This window comes from Anopheles merus, chromosome 3L, assembly GCF_017562075.2.
Source record: "Anopheles merus strain MAF chromosome 3L, AmerM5.1, whole genome shotgun sequence".
Lineage (NCBI taxonomy): Eukaryota > Metazoa > Arthropoda > Insecta > Diptera > Culicidae > Anopheles > Anopheles merus.
The window spans coordinates 733,003-755,356 of NC_054085.1; the positions used below are offsets into that span (position 1 = coordinate 733,003).

The 22,354-nt window shown below is 39.1% G+C and overlaps 2 protein-coding genes and 1 pseudogene across 5 annotated transcripts; 2 read left to right on the forward strand and 1 right to left on the reverse strand.

Annotated features, from left to right (window-relative positions):
* Positions 1-6,006, forward strand: part of LOC121598703 — a 59,338-nt pseudogene extending 53,332 nt beyond the window's left edge.
* Positions 6,007-6,112: 106 nt separating this feature from the next.
* On the reverse strand, positions 6,113-11,110 carry LOC121598704 (calumenin-like). 4 transcript variants are annotated; one of them, XM_041925929.1, is made up of 6 exons: positions 11,005-11,097; positions 10,839-10,848; positions 10,656-10,760; positions 9,181-9,475; positions 8,518-9,039; positions 6,113-8,455 (listed from the first exon to the last, which is right to left on the reverse strand). In XM_041925929.1, the coding sequence occupies exons 4-6, from the start codon at positions 9,408-9,410 to the stop codon at positions 8,230-8,232; spliced, it is 978 nt and encodes a 325-aa protein (XP_041781863.1). In that variant the 5' UTR covers positions 9,411-9,475; positions 10,656-10,760; positions 10,839-10,848; positions 11,005-11,097; the 3' UTR covers positions 6,113-8,229. The 4 variants fall into 4 exon arrangements, with proteins under 4 accessions (XP_041781863.1, XP_041781861.1, XP_041781864.1 ...); XM_041925927.1 differs by lacking the exon at positions 10,656-10,760 and having other exon boundaries at positions 10,815-10,848; positions 11,005-11,110; XM_041925930.1 differs by lacking the exons at positions 10,656-10,760; positions 10,839-10,848 and having other exon boundaries at positions 11,005-11,059.
* A 6,146-nt stretch (positions 11,111-17,256) lies between these two features.
* On the forward strand, positions 17,257-21,753 carry LOC121598688 (telomere-associated protein RIF1-like). The gene is made up of 3 exons (XM_041925896.1): positions 17,257-17,308; positions 17,400-17,578; positions 17,742-21,753. Exons 1-3 carry the CDS (start codon positions 17,264-17,266, stop codon positions 21,751-21,753), a joined length of 4,236 nt encoding a protein of 1,411 aa, XP_041781830.1. The 5' UTR covers positions 17,257-17,263.
* The last annotated feature ends 601 nt before the right edge of the window (positions 21,754-22,354 follow it).

Consider the following 22,354-nt stretch of genomic DNA (forward strand, 5'->3'; position numbering starts at 1 on the left):
AAGGCTCCAGTTTAATGGAATTTGCTCGAATTCCCGATTATTCGTGCTCAAAAATGTCAATTGGGTACAATATTTGTAATTTGGTATTACAGTAGAACGTCGATTATCCGGGGACGGCTTAACCGGCAGGCGGCTTAACCGTGCGCATAAATCTGACAGCTTTGCAATCGTGGCGAACATTTAAAACGATAGTCAAGTTCGTACACATTATTTTTGTGCAGCTACCTAGTGTCTTGTGCTATTTTCGAACTTCATTTTTGTTCATGAATAGTTGTTAAACCTACTTAAACCAGTTAGTTGACGATGAAAATTATATTGTAATATTGATTAATCGAATGAATCATAATAAATTGTTGGTAATACCAGTGAATTTTATAACTTTTATATGAATTTGACATTCATTGAACTATTATCCGTGAATATAGATTAACCGGAAACCGTCCGATCTCGAGCTGCCCGGTATTCCACGTTCTACTGTATTTGTATGATTGGTATTAAAATTGGTATTATAAATTAGTATTATTTGAATAAAATCGGATATTTCCAAAAAAAGAAATGATTTAATATTTTCTAATTGATTGTTATGAAGCTAATCAAAATTATAAATTAAAATTAAAATTAAAAATGATATTGAGTGAAAAGAATACAAAATATTGTTGTTGGATAACATTTAGCATGCAAATTACACAAGAACGTAACTATGCTAATTCCATAGATACAAAACGAAGTAGTATTCAATTCCTAAACTATTTACATTATTTTCTGCAATAACATATGAAACATATGCAATAGCATTCTTCTTTTAGTTGAGAAAAGTAATAAATTTATATTTAGTTTACAAGACTCCATATGTTGATTACAAAATAGAAGAAAAAGAAGAACAAGAACATGAACAAGGAGAGGAAGAAAAAGAAGAATAAGAAGGAGAAGAAAAAGAAAAATGTTATAAATTAATGATTTCGGACATTCAGTTACATACATTTAAATTGTATCAAATAGTTAAACTGAAACTAATTGTCCCCCATGTTATCATGACTACCGGGACAAACATTTCAATCGCTATGACTTTAGAAGATTATTTGACATGCAAAAACAATTAAATAAATAGACGCTATTTATATCATCACAAAATGAAAAAATTTGAAAATAACATACAAACAATAATTTTACAAGAAAATTAGCCCATTAGATTTATTTTGCAAAATTTATAGTTCATCGCTGTTGTCAATTTAAAGAGTGCTATATACATATTGCTTGAACAACTTGTTCAACAATACTTCATCGAACGACTTTGAAATATTTTACTAGTAAAATAACACATATGTCAAAGCTGGAGTGTGTCTAAGCTTGTAGTTTTCATTCTCAAAACAAATTTCTTTTTCTTTTGGCTCAACAACCGTTGCTGGTTAAGGCCCGCCTGTACCACACTACTCGTGGGTTTGGCTTTCAGTGACTTATTGATCCCCCCATAGCAGGATAGTCAGTCCTACGTATGGCGGCACGGTCCATTTGGGGCTTGAACCCATGACGGGCATGTCGTTAAGTCGTACGAGTTGACGACTGTACTACGAGGCCGTCTCAAAACAAATACAAACCCTAATTTTCATTTCATTTCATTATGAAATTCATTTTTGTTGTACAACCTTCAATCATTAATATGATTGTTGTACTAACAAGGATGATTTCAAAAACCAAAAAACAACTGTGGGTACCAACAAACAAGGCCACATAAAGTCGAGACTTAGTTCATTACCACACAGCCGGATAGTCAATCCTTGCTACGGGGGAACGATTCATTATAGGCTTGAACCCATGACGGGCATGTTACTGAGTCGTACGAGTTGACGACTGTACCACGGAACGCCTCATAAAGTAAATGTAGCCAAAGCAGCAAAGTGATCTAGAGTTTCTAACCTTAAGACTAAAATTATAAATTCAGTACAATATGGCTTACTAACGTTTTGCCTAGATACCACAGTGGTTGATAATCGTATTGATGCACCCAGCAGCTAATACAATTTGCTTTCGTGCTTACCGATAAGACAAGCCATAGGTTACATGTGATCTACCAGAGCTCGTATGTAACATAGCTAGCATGTTATGGATAGCAGATATACGCTTGATACGGCTCTATTTCGCCATAAGCAACGCAACGTATTTGTGAACTCGTTGTAAAACAACCACCAAACACACACACATTCTCTCTATTGGGTAAACGACAAGAACTCTATTGACATATGTAGATGAAAATTATACAATTTACTATAATTAGATTTTATTTGGACCGTTTCTCAGTAAACTTAGAGAGATGGGTCATTTGTGAAAACTGTCATGTGGCACCACCATCATACTTGCTAACACCATCCGACTTACACTTTTGCGTACGGAGCGGTTGAATCATCAGCTCAACCATTGTATTGATGCCGGCACGCGAAAACGATACGTCGCTTATGGCTGAAGAATATCCTTAGCGCCGAAAGAGAATAGACAAGGCAAAAAGTGTAGAAGCTTCAAAGTATGAACTATTTTAAAATGTGTAACTGCATTGTTATCTATGATTGAGATCGTGTTATGGCTTTCAACACAAAGCAGTGTCACGAGCACTGCAAAATATGACGCAGAACAACCATACATGCCCTTGGGTCATGTTGTTTGGTTTGTTTGCTTTTTTAGTTTGCTCGTCTTTGCCGCTTCGTAAATTCTGTGGCGAATCTCAAGCAATTTAAACCTGAAGTAGTTTATGACTTGGTTTTCGGTGATGTGCTAAACCGCACTTTCATAAACAAGACATTCACTGTACGATGAGGTCAAACATCAAACTAGCATTACGTGTCTGTTTGAAGTTCGTTTTTACTTTATAATTAGGCATATGCAAACAACACGACTTTTGATTAGTTATCCAGTAACAAATTATGGCACATGTGCTTTAGTGAGTTTGATAGCAGATATGCATGACTTAAATGCACAGATCAACATTGTATGCATTTTGCATTAGCGTGTTCTTTTAGATCTTATTTACCTAAAATTAAAAAACTGGATATTGATCAAATCAGGCAAATATACACTAATGCAAAATAAGAACAAATGACAAAATATAACATTCTACATTTTGTTCAAGCGAAACCCTTTCAAACAGTTTTTCAATAATGTATGTATAAATTCATGACGTACACCATCCACAAAGACTGTCGTAAATGGAATACACACACACTAATGGACGGATAAAATCACACAATGGTCGTGGTTGGAGGCATTTGAAAATGTGTAAATTAAGGACGAATGGGGCAAGAGAAATCAACAAATATGTTTAATGAATTTAATTAAAATTTTGTAACAGAGCAGGACCGCACCATATGCAGTCCTATCACAGATCCTTTGTCTCCCATTCCTATATACTCCTAAATAACCAGCTCTTTTTTTGTGCCAATGAAGTCGAAGCCATTTCTGAGATTGACTGAGAGCAAAAAAGCAGTACCATTCTTTTATTTTTACGAAACAAATCCACAGACGACCAACCAAAACGTTTGCCAAAATGGCATGCAACGCTTGTCAACGCTGTGACTGTTTTTGTTGCACTTTTATCATTAATTAAAACGAATAAATCAGTTTTGCAGGAACCGGCGCTCTTAAATAATAACAAATTCAGCGAGTGAATGTACTCGTTAAAGGATATGGTAAACATAAATGTTATAATATATGAATTTACTTTACATATTTGTGGTAGAGTTCGGTCTCCATAGCGCTTTGTTGCTGCTCGGTCCATAAGCCGGTCTGAAAGGTTATTTTTTTCCAACAACTGGTAATTTAGTAGCTTGTGTAGCAGTACTTTAAACTAATTATTTCAACCGAGAAAAAAATGTCCTCATGAAAAAAATAAAGCCGACCAATTAAGCTCAAGTGACCGATTTCTTTTTAAGTCATGGCTACAAATTATTTTACGAATTATTACAGATGTGTACATGTCAGATGTGTACGAGAGAGCTAATTTAGAATAATAAATGCACAATGATACGCGTGGCGTAAAGTAAAACGGGGTAAAATAGCAACTAGCAAAAGAATAAAATGGCAGTGGTCAACAAAACGGATACTCATTTATTGTGAACATAAGCTAAAAAGCTCAACGCAAATTAGCGCGCATACGCCTTCATTTTGAGAGCACAAAAGAAAATTAATTATAAACAGGATAATAACTTTTCTCGTGCATCTTTAATCTTTTGCAGATAATTAAAAATTTATAATTAGAATACACAGAGAACAGATCTAGCGATAAAGTGGAATGGAGTGCAATGGAACTCGGTGTGTTTTTAGCTACAAGAAAGGACCTGTACACGGCAACGTACGACAAATAAAACACTGGAAAACCATTTCGCTAAATAATTAGTACTCTTTCTTCATATTTACGTGCAGAAGCGCAAAAAAAGGATTCGTGTTACGAAAATAATTGAATGTTTGGAGGAAAATAGTGTAAGCTGTGAAGTATTGATTAATGTCGAGTACGTCTTTTACCTTGACCCAATTCCAAAAAGAAAAGAAAAACTTGTAATGCATTTTTAGCAGGTTATGCACGTATTTGGGTAGTTAGTTTAAAACAGGATTTCTATTTTTTTATTAGTGTTCTTTTTTAAATATTCTGACATCTTTCTACATTCTCTCCTTACATTTTACAATCACAATTAAAACGAGTCCCACATTTACTCATTTTCGTTCGTTTCCATTCTTTAATATTCATCTCCCCCTTTTCGCACTGCTTCGTAATATATAGCATTGTCCCGCAGTCTCCTCCCTCCCCCCCCTCTCTCTCTCTCTCTCTCTCTCTCTCTCTTTCTCTCTCTCTCTTTCTCTCTCTCTCTCTCTCTCTCTCTCTCTCTCTCTCTTTCTCCCTTTATTATAACCATTTCTTGTGCAATCCATGCATTCCCTATATAAAATCATAAATAATGTAAAAATGTTAAACGATGTTTCGCGTAATTAAATATGTCCATGTTTTGTTCTTTTCCTTTCTTTGCGCTCTGCCTGTTGTTTAAAATGAATCGAAATCCATGCAAATCTTTAGCCCACTGGAGAAAACCATCTCGCGAGTGCCGGACGTTTGCCACCAACCAATATTAATCGATCTCCATACGTAACAGAAAAGGCCGGATTGGTCCAACAACAACAGCAGCACCAACAATCACCATCTCAACAACAACCCTCTGCAACAGTTGCGGTAGCGACTACATCATCGGCAACGTCGATAGCACCAACAACGTGCGAATCACATCCATCCTGCTTACCAGCTACTTCGTCCTCAATGCATCAAATCCAGCCCGGAAGTACCAATCTTCAGCAGCAACATTCCACACAACAGCCGCAACACCCACAGCAACAGCAGCAGCAACAACAACAACAACAGCATCATCATCATCATCCAAGTAACCCGGGTCCACATCGAGACGATGGTTCCAGTGGCTATGGAAGTCCCGATTCAGAAACGTTCGAAATGTCCAACAATCAATGACGTTTGATTTCGGGCATTACCAAAATGTGCTGATGATGCACAATATAATGTTTTGTTTCGACAGTAATGCGGTAACGGAAAAGTTAAGTTTGGTGCATTTTTACGTTGCAAACTAATTAATTATTGAAGGGCGTAATTATTGAAGGGCGTAATTATTGAAGGGCGACTCTATGCACTCTATGTACTGAAAATTCTAGTCAAATTAGATGAGCCAACAGTTTTCATAGCAGGGAATACAGCAACTAAATAAGAGTTTCTCTTGGTTGAACATAGGCTCAATTTCGTTCCTATGCTTTTTATTATAGAGAAAAGGAATGCAATCTTCTTTCCTTGCTCCAATTTATTATCTATATAATATGATAGCGAACGCCTTATCACAATACACTGGCGAATGACAGCGTAACGGCGAAATAATAGGAAAGTACGGTACCGCAGATAATACAAATCCGGTGGCATATAATAAATATCAAAGGTTTATCAACGGACTTCACATGTCCATACGCAAGGAAATAATTATTCGAAAAGACTTTCGCCCTCACTATCACCAATAACTATTATAATCTCGGTCTTCCAAAGACTGTCCTGCATTATAAAGTACGTGCTGATTATTTTTTAAATGTTTTTGTACCGTTGAAAACTTTCCAATGGCCCATTATTTTGAGTCCCATTACATTCCTTAGTTTATCATTATTTTTGTAAAACTGTCGACAAAAAGTTCATTGCATAGTGATAACTATGTCCAATACTTTACACTGTTTTCAAAAAATTCATATTTAGCTTTTCGCAGTAAAAAATTGTTGAATAAATAGTTCAAAGAACAACGTGTTCTTTTCCACAATTTCACGCACGTTAACATTCCAGATACGTGTATCTCCTTTTTGGCGCAAATGATCTACGCAGAGATGCCAGATTAATGTAAACTTACTTGACATAATTATACACCATAACGGAATCGTCAGTGAGTCCATGTATCCGGAAGGTAGTGCATGAATGAGAACCAAGCTGCGTCCGGTTTTACAAGAGCCAACGCCAGTTTCATTTCGCCAGACTCCTCAATAGACCTCTTCACCGCTCCGTAACGTTCAAATACAGAAGTGTATAAACTTTTCCTTTAAAAAGTACCGTATAACTGGATAGTTGGTTCTGCCTATGGGAATAATGTCCGGACGGGAATCGAACACGCCCGACCTTATAGAAACCGACGCGTCTATCTAATAGATCTCGCGACCTACTCTAACGACACAACTGGTCTTCAATGTTGATTGTTTTCTTCTTTTCTTTAACTGCTTTAATTGTTCGATCGTAATACCATCATTTGCACATTTTGTTCTGCTATATCTTCTTTTTAAACATATCCCAGATTCAGGTTTTTGTTCCATGTACAGTAATGTAAAAACTGTTAAATTATTGTCTAGGTACAGGGGTGTAATACAAGTACTTCATGCTATGCTCGTAGTAGCAAAAGTACGGCGCCAAGTATGTATTTGTTTTAAGCAACGTCAGTTTACTATTTGCTTTGGCAAAGGCAAACGATTAGAAAATAAAATGACCAGACTATGTACAGTTTGCTTGCTTTACACGTAATTCAAATCACAACTAAGCGAAGAGCTACTCTAAGAACTATTTTAGGCAGACTAATATAAAATACTAAATAAACACAAACTCGGAGACTTGCAGTTGCTGTAGCAGCCCGTAAATACATTACGATTTACACAGAACATGTAAACATGCTATGCGGATAGTCGCGCCAGTATGTGTTACTATACGATGAAAAAGAAGGCACAGTAGCAATGACATGTTCCAAGTATAGGTGATGTGTAAAAGGTTTTTTTTTAACAAATCGAATATTATAAGAAGAACATTGCACTCGGATGTAAAAACAAGTTTGACCTGAGAACTACACCTAACAATAATTCGCACACTTATGTAGTAATGAAAGCCAATGTAAATACGATTTCAATAATAACTGCAATCTAAAAGTAACAATAAAATTGTCATCTATGAAGAAACTCGCTTATATTGACTCCAATCGTATGCGATTCTTTACAGCATACTAATGGTGAAATGGCGGTTCATTTAATGCGAACAATAAGAACCACGGAAAGAACACATTATAAGTCACAACATTATAGGTATCAACTTTCTGGTTTGAAATATACACAAGTGATTGTTGATTGATGGTCGTTCGACCCACTTGTCAAATTGTAGCCAGCAAAGGAGCGATCAGCTAATGGCAATAATTTGATATAAACGCTTAATTCGGTCCAATGTTGTTTATTCAATTATAAACATGATTTTTTTAGATTTTGTTTACAAATTGAATATATTTCACATTTAGTTGATCTTAGTAGCTTGCCCAAGGCTTTTAGGTAAGGCGAACATAAATGGTACGATTTGTTAAACCTATGTAAAGAAGATATTAATAGTTAAACTAAATGTTAGAACACCATAGAACGATATATTCATATCGATGATCAGATCTCATTCTTCGAAGAAATAATTATTAAACCTATTCACTACATTTCTTTACCAGCAGTGCTTTTGCTATTTTTGAATGGCAAACAAAAGAGTATGTTAAATTTGTCAGTCGCAATCGAATGCCTTCCGTAATCGCACTAAGACATGGCGCTGTTAAATATCAATTCAAAGAAATATGTATTCGTATACGAAAATATTCCATCTCGTCACGAATGAATGGAACACTTGAATCATAATTTCTTTTTTTGTTTTGCCTAAAATTCGTCGTGCCGCGTTAAAGCCTCGCCAAAATCAGTCGCCTGTGAACCGACAAACAGATCGTACTTTTCTATAATTTCGTCCTTTGTTAGCTTTTCATCTGCGTCAGAGTCTGCCTCGTAGATCAAATGACGGGCTTCGGCTTCCGCATGGTCAAAGTCCGCCGGAGTGATCCAATCTTTCACCTCCTGGTTGTCCATGAAGCCATCCTTATTTTTGTCACTGCAATGCAATAACAACAGGGTAAGATGGTTTCGTACCTTTATTTCTGTAACCATACGTACCGGAAGTTGGTAAAGGTTTCGCGTTCGTGTTTCACCCAATCCGGTTCTTCTTCATTCTGTTCACCTTGCCGATACATATCACCAATGTACTCTTCGACTGACACCTTTCCGTCACTATCCTTATCAATGTCCTCGATGGTCTCCGTTACTACAACGTCGCGCATGTGACTGCTTTCCTCGGGATGTAGAAAATCGGTAAACTCTTCCCTCGTGAGTTCATCATCTCCGTCACGATCCGCAATGCTCCAGCGGCGTCGGTCGCGCTTCATCATAGTGCGATAGGAAAAATGTTCATCGCTCGGATGGTCCGGTTCCTGCGCCGCAAGCTCGTCCAGAAATCCATACACATTCTTGCGGTATGTGTCCCAGTGCACCTTCTCCGTGTTGTTCGGATTATGCGTCTTCCACTGACGGTTGACATCATCGTCGATGTAGCGCCTCTGCGTGTACTGAATCCACGCTTTCAGCTCAGACATATTAACGAAGCCATCATTGTCTCTGTCTATTTTATCTACGATGAGTCTGGCGAAATAGTGAAATCATTTTAACCAATTAGCGACACAATTGCTGCACTTTAATGCATGCTACGCGGCGCGACGTGATTACGCGATTAATTCACATCTATCCGAGCTTACCATTGTCCGTCGGCTCGCGTTTACTTACCCCAAGCGTCTTCTGCTTTCGTCCGCTTCGAGTTGATCAAACGTTTTAGCATCTTCGCCGAGAAATGCTTCGTGATCGTACTGTTTGTTATGCTCATCGTTTTGATAATGTTGCGCATGACTTAGGGGATCATGATCCAGCACTCGTTTTTCCTCCGGCTTTGGGATAGCAGACACGGCGTAGTTAAACAACAAGCAGATGCTCATTGCGAATACGAACATCGTTTTCATAGTTATTGTTTAGGATGGACTTTTTCGGGTGTAGTTTCCGTTTGCGTGCAATTCGCCTTAGAATGCTGGAAACGGCCAAAGAAAATGGATGATCTCCTAGCATTAGAACTAGAAATGTGTTAACTTCATTTTTATTACATGTGTAGCAATCGATAACGAAAATAACCATATGATCATTGTTGTTTCACAAAAAAGTATATTTTAAAGTAACAATTGGTACCAGCTTCAGAAAAAAAACCAATGTCAATTCTAAACATCACTAAGCCTCGACCATTTAGTAAAGAGCGCCATAAACGTTAAAACAGTGTGTCAAATTAGGCCACGTCATATCCCGTAAATCAGACTGTCCAATAACCAGAAGGATGCAAATAATGTGGAATAGAACTTACTATATTAAGTCTCTATATTGAGTCACACGAACTTAGGGTTTACCACAGAATAGAACTCCTTTTATAGGTTAAATCTATTCATAATCACATTACAATAACGACAATGGCGAGGCCTGGACGTGTAACAGAATTAACACCGTTCTGATGTGCCTTGTGTGGATGCTGAACTAAAACTAAATTCTGTACTGCTTCTTCAAATAAACATAAACCACGTTGCGTCGGCGGTCCACGGGAGACGATAGACGGGTTAAATGAGCATATGCGGAAGTAAACCAAGACGAGAAGAAAACTTCGTCGATTCAAACATCGGTCGGCCAATGGCCAAAGCGACATGCAGCAGAATATGACTCTTCACCGCATGAACGCCTATGCTGATGTAATGCGACCCGTTTGTATTGGTGTTATTACTGCCGGCTCTTGGAGCGATAAGCGTATCTTGCTATACACTGTAACGGGAAAAACTTGCACTTTCCTTTCATTAAATCGCTAACATTTTGAAAGTACTTTTGCTGTAAATTCTTGCTTTCTTTATGTTACTGTAGGTTAATGTTTGTTTAGAAAATGCTACAAAGCAACACGGCATTTTAAGCCATATTTTCTAGATAAAAGAAGGAAATTGGTAAAAAATAACCCAACACAAATTCTTTCATTATTTTCGACTGAGAACACGAGAGTAGGGGGGGGGGAGGGGGGGAGCGATTCATTTTGCTCACAGTGCCAGTCATCTGCATGCTGGGGGAATCTGTTGCATGTGGTGCCGGATGATGGAAAAACCATGTGTAGCGCACGATGAATACAACGCTAGGGAGGCGACGGTATCCGTGTAGGCAAATAAAACGAAAAATAGTTCACTCACAATTCCACGATTCCAGATGGTGTTAGTGGCATAAAAATAACAGCCGATTCGGCACAACAAGCGCTACGTGCAATACCAAGCTATCTTGTGCATTTCCAGGAACCACTATACAAAATTAACAAGGAAATGTTTTATTCAAAGATTTGCAATATCACTTACGTATGAATAGCACTAATAACGCACCACTTTTTCACTGTAAGAAATGTACAACATAGTAAAAGAGAATTTATTTGATTAATAATTGAGCCTAACAAATCTAATATTCAATTTGATATTATGATATTCAAATTTGTTTGCCGATATCCAAGTGAATAATTAAATAAAAAAAGGTAAATAGGTAAATACTTACAATTCTACCGGCAATTTACATTGAAATAATTTTCTATTCACCAATCACGACACTTTCATATTTGTAAACACAAGAATAATGAATAGGTAGAGGTCTCTTACGATTGATGAAATGACATGTGCTGATGATGAATGACAGATTGCGTCAAAACCGCGACCGAGATAAATAAACTGCAATAAAATAAGCTGCATTTTCGAATATAAAGACTACACATCTTGGCGATGAGCAAATATCGCTGTTGCCATACAACGGCAGGGCACAAGGCAACCGGAGAAATAAAATGATCAAATATTTTTCAATTTAACGTGGAATTCTAATATTCTTAGAAAGTTATTTTTCTATGTTTATTACTTAATTCGGACGAGACAAGTTTTGTAAAAGGTAGATGCATATGTTCTTCATGCATTTCAGCCATTTTCGTGACAAAAAAAACGATGAAAAAAGTATCGACAGTAGAACAGCGATTATCCGGGCAGCTTGAGACCGGGCGAAAGCCGGTTGAACGATTTACACGAATAATGGTCCGAGAAATGTCAAATTCATACAAAAGATATAAAATTCACTAGTTTTACTAGAAATTAATATTAAACTAATCGATAAATCACTAGTAGAATATTTTTTGAATCAATAACAATATATTTAACTATTGTCTTTTGTCAAAAATGAAGTTAAAAATGTCACTAGACACTAGATTGCTGCACAACAAATGTTTTTGCTAACCGGATCATCGCAGAAAATGTTCGCCACTATAGCACCGACAAACCGACGTGACACTTCGAAAAAATGAGCTTCAAAAGTTGTCTCCTTATTTCAAATGAAAATACACTAGCGCCTTCCCAAGTGCCACAAATCCACTAAACGACCACTAAACGGCTTCTAAACGACTCAAGTTCTCTACCTAAACGGAATATAGAAAGACTTCGTTTAGCAGACGGCAAACGACTCATTCATTCTAAAAATAGCAAAAAAGCTGGTGGCGCTATCTGTTGGTGGGATACCCCAACCAGTTGAGTTTCATCGCTTGGAGGAGAGCTTTCTCATTTCCTCTGTACTGTTGTATGGTTTCGCATTGAAGTTATGCATCGCTAGAACTAGAACGGCGATACAATTGTTTAATTACTAAACTCCAACGGAAACCACCAGTACTGAAGCAAGTGAGAATTGAGTTATGGTCGTTGGTGTTGATACCCACGTATCTGACCACACGACCATTCACATAGATTTTTGCTCAGAAAGTTATAAGGCTATATAGGTTATGATAAGATGAAACTTGTCGAAACACATTGCAAGAACAGGATAGCAATATAATGATTAGTTGTAATACGCCATCTATTGATCAAACCAATGAAGCTGTGAAGCTTTCATTTTTTTCCTATGGATATTCAATTTTCCAGTCGTTTAAGCTTAATCTGTGGCGCTTGGGTTGCTTCAGTGCTGGTGGTTTCCGTTGGAGTTTAGTATTTAAACAATCGTATCGCCGTTCTAGCTCTAGCGATGCATAACTTCAATGCAAAACCATACAACAGTACAGAGGAAATGAGAAAGCTCTCCTCCAAGCGATGAAGCTCAACTGGTTGGGGTATCCCACCAACAGATAGCGCCACCAGCTTTTTTGCTATTTTTAGAATGCATGAGTCGTTTGGCGTCTGCTAAACGAAGTCTTTCTATATTCCGTTTAGGTAGAGAACTTGAGTCGTTTAGAAGCCGTTTAGTGGTCGTTTAGTGGATTTGTGGCACTTGGGTAATGATTCGCCTACTACACTGACACAAAGGAAGAACTGCGAAATCCCCTTTTTGTTTTTCTCCGCAAATTCCAATGCGCATTGTTTTAATTACTTCTTACCGCAGGACTCCACACAGCATAACACGGAGCGCAACATAACAACTGACAGCTGCCAAACGCTTCAAAAAACGTTTGGGAAAGGAGGTAAAGCGTTTCATTAACTGTGGGTCATGGCAGTAGGTTGGTAGCATTTCAACGAGAAATGAGCGGCCTACTAAGGATATTCAAAACATGGTACCGGCTATAAAGCGTTTTCTGAGGCGTTTGGCAGTTGTCAGTTGTTATGTTGCGCTCCGTGTTATGCTGTGTGGAGTCCTGCGGTTACATCTTTTGCATTGATTTGGAAACTTATAAAACGATTTTCCTGGGTGTTTTGTCCAAAAATTTTCACAAAATTTTGCCTCACAATTCCTTCGCAATTTGTACTTTGAAAAGTTGTTTACATCGAAGCAGCAGTGAACAGAGCTTACTTTGACAGGAGTGTTCGCCTCACATGCAAATGACAGTACTTTCGTGTGGGACTCTTTTGTAACGCCAGTGTCACGTCGGTTTGTCGGTGACTATAGACCAACTGTCAAATTTATGTGCACGGTTAAGGCGCCCACCGGTTAATCCGTCTCCGGAAAATCGACGTTCTACTGTATTTGATTTTGAGATCCGGCTCGAATGATCGATTCACATCGATTACCATAAAAAGCTTGCACCAGCTGCCACCACATGCGCTAGTGAACATAGAAATTACGCTAGTGAGTACGGTCAATCTCCCCCGACTTTTAATTTAATTTGTGTAAAATTGATGTTTGGCGCACCAGAAGTTTGCTTACATCAATTTCGTTTGGATTAGTGATGTGCTGTATGGAGCGCACCCACGACTCCGATCCGACTTCGACTATTGTATGTTCGATTCCGACTCCGGCAAAATGGAACCACTAGATCCGCCCGGAGTCGGAGTCGTTCGGAATCGTCCGGAGTCGTACGGACTCCGGATATTGCAGCGCGAACCTACCTTCCGGAGTCAATTCCGAATTTATCGGAGTCGGATCGGAGTCGACTTCGGATTTTTGCCAACTTTACCCATCACTAGTTTGGATTTCACTCGCCGAAGGGAGGATCATAGAAGCAGTAGTCTCATAGATCAGCGGTCGGCAAACTTTTGAGACAAAGGGCCAACTTTAGTAAATGATCTAAAGCCGCGGGCCAGGAGAATGTGGTTTTTCTGTTATTGTGATTTAATTATTACAATATAAAATTTTAGAAACAAAATAATTGGTTAATGATATCAAGCAATGCGATAGGTAATACAGGGTTTACCTAGCCAATCGAGCGTCGTCAAAGCGTTATCGGTCGCCGTAAATACTTTTTCGGGCGACGTAAACCTTCAATTGGGCACTGTGATTTCTATTCGGGCCTTGTGAAGTTTGTGGACGTCGTGTATACCAGTTTCGGCATTTTGGTCGCCAATATCTTGGCACTATTAGACAACAATCAAAGCATCGAAAGAAATCCCAGATTCATTTTTGAGGTTCCAAATGAAGCTAAAATGAAGACAGAGGGACAAGTGGCTACATTACTGCGTTAGCTGAATCGGGAGATCGATGCAACCCACCAAACAGTAAAATAATACCTGGGAAACATGAATAAACTCATCAGGAATTAGAAATCGCATCCACTAGCTTCGCAGTGGCAAACAATTACTCGAAAACTCAATGCAATCATTTCTGGTGAATTTCGACAGAATTTTCTATATAATACCATAGTCCGCAAACTGGTCCAACATCCGTCACCTGTGTCCCATTGATTTTTTTTCTGCAGCAAAGTGATGCAAAAACTCTACTCTAACAATTTTGTAGCGAAAACTTAGGAGGAATTGACGAAAATCGAAGGTATTACTTAAATCATGCATGTCTTCGTCCACCATGGTAAAAATTCCTAATAACTGACGAAATGCAATTCGCAAAGTCTTGATCTTATTTGTACAAGTAAGCTTAAATAATTCCCTTTTAATAGATGTAAATGTAAAGAAATTATTTTTCCTAGTTTTTTTTTCTACAGCCAGCCAGAAAATAGCATATTTTTTCATGCAAAAGTTATGGGGATATTGACCTCGGGATCGAACATAATGCACGGTCCGTCAGGCCCGTGGCAGCGCTCATCCGATGCGATTTTATCGGACGAGATTTATATGGGATCTGACAGATAACGTCGGACGTGCGATTTCGTCGTACGACGGAATAAAAAAAATTGATTCCGTCGGATTGTCGCATCCGATTTTATCTGTCAATGCAATCATGCAGTTTATGTAGGAACAATATCAAATAATTTTTTTATAATGGTTTAACAATTCAAATCATTCGAATTTTCGCAATATGAGCCGAAATAGTGTTTGACAGAAGCGTCCGATAAAATCGCATCGGATGAGCGTTGCCACCGCCCTCATTCCATAGTTCTTTAATTTAAGTTGAAAAAGTACGATGGTATAAAATGTTATTCTATCAGATCTTCAGTAATTTGTGTACGAATCGTTTCTTCCCATCTTTCAAAATCAGTCAAATCCTTTCGCGGGCCGGATTGAAAGTTGCAGTGGGCCGCATTTGGCCCGCGGGCCGGACTTTGCCGACCACTGTCATAGATCCAAAATGCAACTGCGCTTGCGGTCTTTTTTAAATTGACGTTTTACTAGCGCCTATCGCAAAAAAGGTGTCGTGTAGAAACAGTGTTACTTGGGAATGTTCGAAAACTGCATAGCAGAAAGGTAAAGATATCTGTTCTAACTTCTAACTTCAGTAAACCTTGTGTTTATTGCAGCTGATGCGCGCCAATAATTGTTTACTGCCTGATAGTGCGGATTGTAATAGCAGTGGAAATAATTTTGTTTTTACGTGGTTAAAACAACGAATTCTGTGGATTGTAATAGTTCTTCTATTTCCCGAAGCATAGGTAATTGAAACAATGTCGAAGGTATCGGTTTTATTAGCTTGCAAGAGGTGTTTTTAAAAGGTGCCTTGAAGATGGTTGTAGGACTGGGTACGGTGGTAGTGTGAAAGAGAAGGTTCCATCCTTTGTTTTCTTTTCATCATACATGACTGAAGCAATGTTAAGACCGAATGGTCGAATTAGATTTTAGCTATCTAATGTTTTCAATCTTTGAAGCAATCCTTTACTGTGCAAATGAATCTTACAACACTCGCAGATTGCTTTCATTCGCAGTTGCTAATTCCACTTTTCCAGAGAGGCCGGGAACTGTAAACGTGTGAAAAGATGACTCCAAGCCACCACCACTCCCTACCTGGCCATGAGCTTTATGATCGTCTACGAGAAGCTCTACGTTTGGCATCCTATGATGAACTTGATAGCATCTTGAACGAGCTTAAAACAGTATGTTGTACCGCAGCGGAAGAATCCGGCAAGAAAGAATGCGACAAAAAGCGCAGCATCGAAAAGGATGAACTTAAATTTTGGCTCATCGATGTTGGGCGCCTGATGTTCGAAGAAAAGTCTACTAAAACGAGAGAGCTAGCTCTGGATGCATTTGAGTCTGCTGTGGTCCACATCCGTGCCACGGACTATCAAGATCATTCATCATGGAGTGAATTACGAGAGATAGTCAGCAAGGAATACACATCCTTGCTGGATATAGCCCGCAGCGAGAAGGATCCTAACTGGCATCGGGTATGGTCGGTTCTGGTGCGAATTATGAATCGAGATCTTTGCCAGGGTTCGACAATCATAAACATGTTCTTATCGATCGTTGAAGCTGGATTTCGTTCTCCAGAGTTATCAATCCGGGAACAATCATTTGATTGCTGGAGGTTACTGGTTGAAATCTTTGCCAATAACAAACAGATCAACATACCTAAACGGGTGAAGTTGATATGCATTCCGCTGAAAAGCTCCAAATCCAAAACGGAAACAATTGCATTGAAAAAATTTGACATCTGGTGGTACCTGCTATGCCAACTACGTTCGCAATTGGATACTATGGCCGAAACGATTTTTGAACCTTTTATTTACTTCTGTTTTGGACCTTCATTTAAGACGCCCTTATGCTACTATTTTGATGAATCATATAAAGAGCTCGGTGCTCCGGGTAAAATGTAAGTAAATCAAGATGTTTGCAAAATTGCACTCGAGTTTAACTTTTTTTTTTAAATTAATTTATTGCAGGTATCAGTCTATCAAACAGCTATCAGGCATTGCGTTAATTCATCTTCTAGGACCAGCCACGGACATTTGTAAAACGCTACTTACCTGTCCGGACAATAGTGGTTCAACACTTTCTTTTGAATTCCCTCAAACTGAAATGGCCATTTCTGATATGCTTTTTTCGACAAAAGCAAAGTTAATAATTGATTCCTGTATTGAGTGTACTGTGCTGCTCTCAGAAATGCAGCATCTTGATTATAGGGCAGTTAACAGATGTGTTTGGAATAATTTGATAAGACGCATTCAAAATGAAAAAACGATTCCAAAAATGATATGTTGCAGTGGATCAAAGAGGACATGAACGCGCTTTTAAAACTGGTATGAAAATCCACCCATCCCGTTGCGGTGTTATATACCCGAATGGAGATTTTAATTTCACATGGGACTGTTTTTGTTGTTGTTATTACAGTGTCTTAACTCCAAGCACGACACTGCCCTTCGTGATCTACTGTATGATACATTGCTAACTATTGCGGAGAGTGATTTACTTCACGTCAAAATTGGATACGATTCACCAGAGCAGTTGATGTTTAATTATCAAATGATTATGCCATTTGTGTTGAACTCTCAGCTTCCGATTCCTGATTCGTGAGTATATTTTTATTTTAAAAAAGTTTGAAAAAATCGTCTTGATTAGTTCTGTGATGCTGTTCTCCGTATTAATTTTTTTAATGTAAAAAGTTAAATTTGTTCTACATATTTTTATTTTTTTTATCTAACTCACCAAACAAATCCACTTATTGTCTTACAGGAAAAGTGAAGAAATAACAAACTGCTTATTTGATCTGAAAGGATACTCCGTTAAAAACGCATATTGGGACATGCTTCAGAAAACTATCCAATACATTTCCCATCAAGACAAAAACAGTACCAATAACAGCATTCAGTTTCGCACGATACGAACTCGCATTTACATACTGTTGGGAAATCATCTTGTTGATCAAATGAGTGACGATTCGGAAGGATTTTTAGCTCATCAAACCACAGTGATGTCCTTTTTACTGTACCCATTGGAATATGACCAGCTACTTTTAGTTGAGAACGTGAAGGAACTCTGGACTAAGCTGTATGATGAAGTGGTAAAGCATGACTCAACATGTTGTGAATTAAAAAATACATTCTGCGAAATGATAAAAGCCATGACGGTCGCAAAGCATGGTTACAATCTCGCAGTTCTGGCAGATTTCTTCTGTTACATAATACAGTCACTGCCAGCGCACTTTGAATCTACAAGTCCACCCGTAAAAGTGTTGGAGCTTTTTAAAGATGTTTCTAGAAAAGGGCTCGCCTACAAATCGAATCTGGATCGCGTGGAGGTAATGGTACGTTGCTTCCGGGAACTTTTGGAGAAATTTGACGCCAGAGACATATTGATCTTGGTTTTACCGATAAGGAATGCAATTAACGAGCTGGTTTCGAATGAAAATGGGTTGGCTATGAACGAAGTGAAAAAAACACTTAAAGTTGTAACCAACAAAATGCTTTTGAAGGAAATGGCTACCGATTTGATCTCTCAGTCCAATGATGTGAAATGGAATTATAAAATGTTACTCAAGACCTTATTAGATTTACCAGAGGATTTAAAAAAGGGTTGGAAAACTGCGGAAATGAAAAAGCGTATGATGGCCTGTGAAGGTAACATTAGCAACACCAAAACTCCAACACGTAAAACACCTGACGATGAATTCGTGGTGATAGAAAAGGTATGGAAGTTCCAACCGGAAATGCTAACCGAACATCAACGGGAAAAAATGATGGAGAAGCGAACAGATATTCCTGCATTGTACAACGATATGAGCCAATCGCAAGACAGTTTCGTTATAAAACCGTGGACACCAAGTAAGGGTGTTGCTTCGTTAAAACAGGAACGTACTAAAGCTACCGTTGCTGTCACCACTGTTGACAACGCGCCTCCAAACCCGGTAGAAAGCAGTATTCCAGCAACAGAAATCATAGAAACTGTATCGATAGTAGAAAGCGATCCACTTATATCGACGACAACGGACAGTGCATGTGATTCCAACACGCACCGTTTAGATAAAGAAAACAACAATGGGAATGTTCTGCGTGACCAATCAGTAACATCCTTAGAAAAGGAGGGGCAAACCGAATCAGAAGAAGATAAGGCGGCCGAAAAGCAACAAAACAGAAGAAAATCCATTTTAGATCAACTGCGCATCGACACAGTGGAAGGTAAAAATCTTAATGTGATGAATTTGTCGCGCACGCGGCATTCGGAATCATTGGAAACGAGAACCACAAGACGGAAAAGTATGTCGAGTCAAAAAATGGGGAACGAGAAAAAAAGAAATAATGGTGAAATTATAAACCGAGACACTAAGAGTGCTTCTGCGTCAAAGGCAGTTAAATCGAAAGGATCACAACAACGAGAAAGGCGAATGTCTAGAAAACTGTTAAAGTTTGAAAACGACGAACAAGCTACCAACTCAACGCCGTCTTCGTCGAGTCAACATCAATCCAAAGCTGATGTATCGGATGATGTAATCGAATCTTCTCAATCCGACTCATCAGAAACGACTAACAGAAGAACTTCCTTTGCTAAGCCTAATGCTCAAGAACCGAAAGAAAAAACAATCGCCCCATCGGCGCCAAGCACAGAAATGAAGCAAACTGAAGAGATCACGCTGCAAGACGAAACCCCTCTTCTATCGCCCATCAAAGAATTGAATGCTTCTGACACTAGCTCAGGCACTAAAGTAAACGACGTACAAAATAATGATTCAGACAATTCTGTACTTCCGAATCAAAAGAAAGAAACTGGGGTAACTGTACCGGCAGAAACAAAAGAATCACCTAAAAAAGGGATTAGCTGCGATGAAAGCACTAGGAAACCTGAAACACACCACCAAAGTTCTTCAACGAGTTCTGCTTGTGAACAACAAAATGCTGTAGTAACAAGTCAAACTGTTATGCTGTCTCCAAACAGACGCTCCTCTCGGCTGTCTCTGGAAGATAACAAGCAGAACATTGGCAAGTTGGTTGCTTTTTCGCCAAAGAAAATGTTGGAAAACAAGAATGTGGCAACATTATTATACAGTCCCTCCAGATCAATGCATAAGCAAGAAATAATGTGCAAAGGTACGCCGTCGAAAAACACTAATGATGCCTGCAATAACGCAATGAGAGAAGCGCTACAGATCGGTAGCACGTCGAACAGCAACACTAATGACAAAGATGAATGTAAACTAGTTGAGAATCGGAGCGGTTTGTCTAGCCCCAAGGTTGCACGGTTCAGTCCATTAGTTGTGTTGGAACCGATTGTAAACCTCGGAAAGCCATTGCAGGACGTCGATGGAAGTGAACCAAAAGACATCTCTCATCCCATCAGCTCAGCGATGGTAACGCAAAACGACGAGAAACTTTCTAGCTGCAATGCACAGCAATCACAGCCATCCGAAGAACATCGTGCATCACACCTTAATCCTGCCACGCATGTAGATACGAATGCAGATTGCACCCCTAAGGTGTGCCCAGAACAACCGATGATATCTGTAGAGCAATCCACCCGTGAACAATCAGAACTTGGCATGGAACAACTTTCTCCTATTAAGAATTTGGACGAGGAGATGGAGCCGCTGAATAAGTCACTCAATCGTAGCATAGTATCATCGCCAGATCTTGCCGGTGTGGAAGATAGGAATGCCGATTTGTTGAATAGTACATTGAATATTTCTCCAATATCGGAAGAGAAAGGTACCATGACTAAATGCGTGGATAGTGGAGAGTTGGCCGGTAGCGCTGATAGACGTTCATCTGGACGTATTGTTGGCAGAGAACGGGAAATAATTCCAACCAGCAACACATCCGTTCAAACACCTCTTATGTCCCGTCGCACTAAGCCCGACCCAACACCGCAGACTCCTTCAGGGTCGAGTAGTGGACTTAAAGCTCGCCGTCAGCAGCAGCCCTCTATTCCACGAAGTCCAAGGACAAGTATGATCGGTATGGGTGGGCGTGGTGCACAGCTGATCAATTTGATCCGCAACCAACAAACCGATCAATCTCCAAAACCGAACACTCCTCCCCAAAATGCATCGACACCGAAGGGAGGCCAATCATCAGCAACTGCAAACCGTCTCATGATGCGCAAGAGAGCCATTGTAGGGAGTGCCGCTTCTTCAGCACCTGTTGATGACAGCCCAGCCTTAGAAACGTTGAAAGAAAGAGAGGAAATGAGTCATAATAATCCATCTCAGTACTTGGTTTTCTCGAAAGTACTTCCTTCACCACAAGCATCGCCAGCAGGTAGCATACTGAAACGTAGGCACAACCAAGATGAGAGTGGTGATGATATTGATTCACCGATTAACAAGCGAAAACGCGTAAGCTTTCACGATCCTCCTGTATCTCTTACCAAGGAATACATTCGACAAGTGGAAGAGTGTCGTCCAGCATCAGTGAGTCGCAGTCTGCAACTAAACAGCAACATTATGTCGTCAGCTGATAGGGCAAAGTTTCTGATGAGACGTAAAAGCAAATCAGATAGCATTTCAGAACTGCAAAACTTTACCAACGAGCAGACAAATGCAGCAAAGAAAATGGATGCCGCGATCTCAGAGAATGCACCGAATGACGAGAATATGGAAGGTGAGGAAGAGGAGCTAACATCTTCACCGGAATCGTTGGATGAGCACGAGTTCATGATGCACGATGGTACGAATAATATGACCGCGCTGCAGGTCTCCTCTGACTGTATGGATGTGGATGGAAATGAAAACAAATCTAATTCGAAATCAAAATAGACGATGGAAAAGAACAGAAAACATTAGATCCATTAAACAAGCAGCAAGGATTCTCGGAAATTTTAGAAAAATCTAATGAAACACAGAGTAAACACATTTTCCTTTCTGAGGATGCCGTTTTGGAGCATGTGATGAACCGTTACTCACTGGATGATATGTTTGAGCGCTACATTGCGGCTGGAAAAACGTTGGAAAAAACAAAGACAATTCGAAGCTTAACGAAGGAACTTTCGTCAAAAATGTCGGATGATTCAAAAACCCGTGACATAGTGCTGGATGAGCTATCCGAGCGACATTCGGTAGAATTCCTGGACCATGCCATACAGGAAAATTCCAACGCGAAAGTTTGTGAACGTTTATCAACCTTGGCGATGATGGATCATGTATTCAAGCAGTTGCATACTGCGTTCAACGCACCGTCGGGTGATAAAACTCCCGCTGGTCCACAGAACGAAAAAGAAGAAACAATTCGGTTAATAGAGAACATTTACGAAAATCTATTAAGCTTGCCCATCATTGAAACAGATAGCCCAAAGTTAATTGATCTTCGGGAGCAGTTGTTGAAACAAGGACTTGCGCGTAAAAGTCGTTTGGAGATCAT

Excerpts from the sequence above, each read along its gene's own strand:
- LOC121598704 (XM_041925927.1), bottom strand. The coding sequence starts at position 9,410 with ATGAAAACGATGTTCGTATTCGCAATGAGCATCTGCTTGTTGTTTAAC. Across the intron at positions 9,040-9,180 it reads GAAAGCAGAAGACGCTTGGG|ACTCATCGTAGATAAAATAG; the intron begins GTAAGTAAACGC and ends CTATTTCGCCAG. Across the intron at positions 8,456-8,517 it reads GAAACCTTTACCAACTTCCG|TGACAAAAATAAGGATGGCT; the intron begins GTACGTATGGTT and ends ATTGCATTGCAG.
- LOC121598688 (XM_041925896.1), top strand. The coding sequence starts at position 17,264 with ATGTTGCAGTGGATCAAAGAGGACATGAACGCGCTTTTAAAACTG. Across the intron at positions 17,309-17,399 it reads TGAACGCGCTTTTAAAACTG|TGTCTTAACTCCAAGCACGA; the intron begins GTATGAAAATCC and ends TTGTTATTACAG. Across the intron at positions 17,579-17,741 it reads CAGCTTCCGATTCCTGATTC|GAAAAGTGAAGAAATAACAA; the intron begins GTGAGTATATTT and ends ATTGTCTTACAG.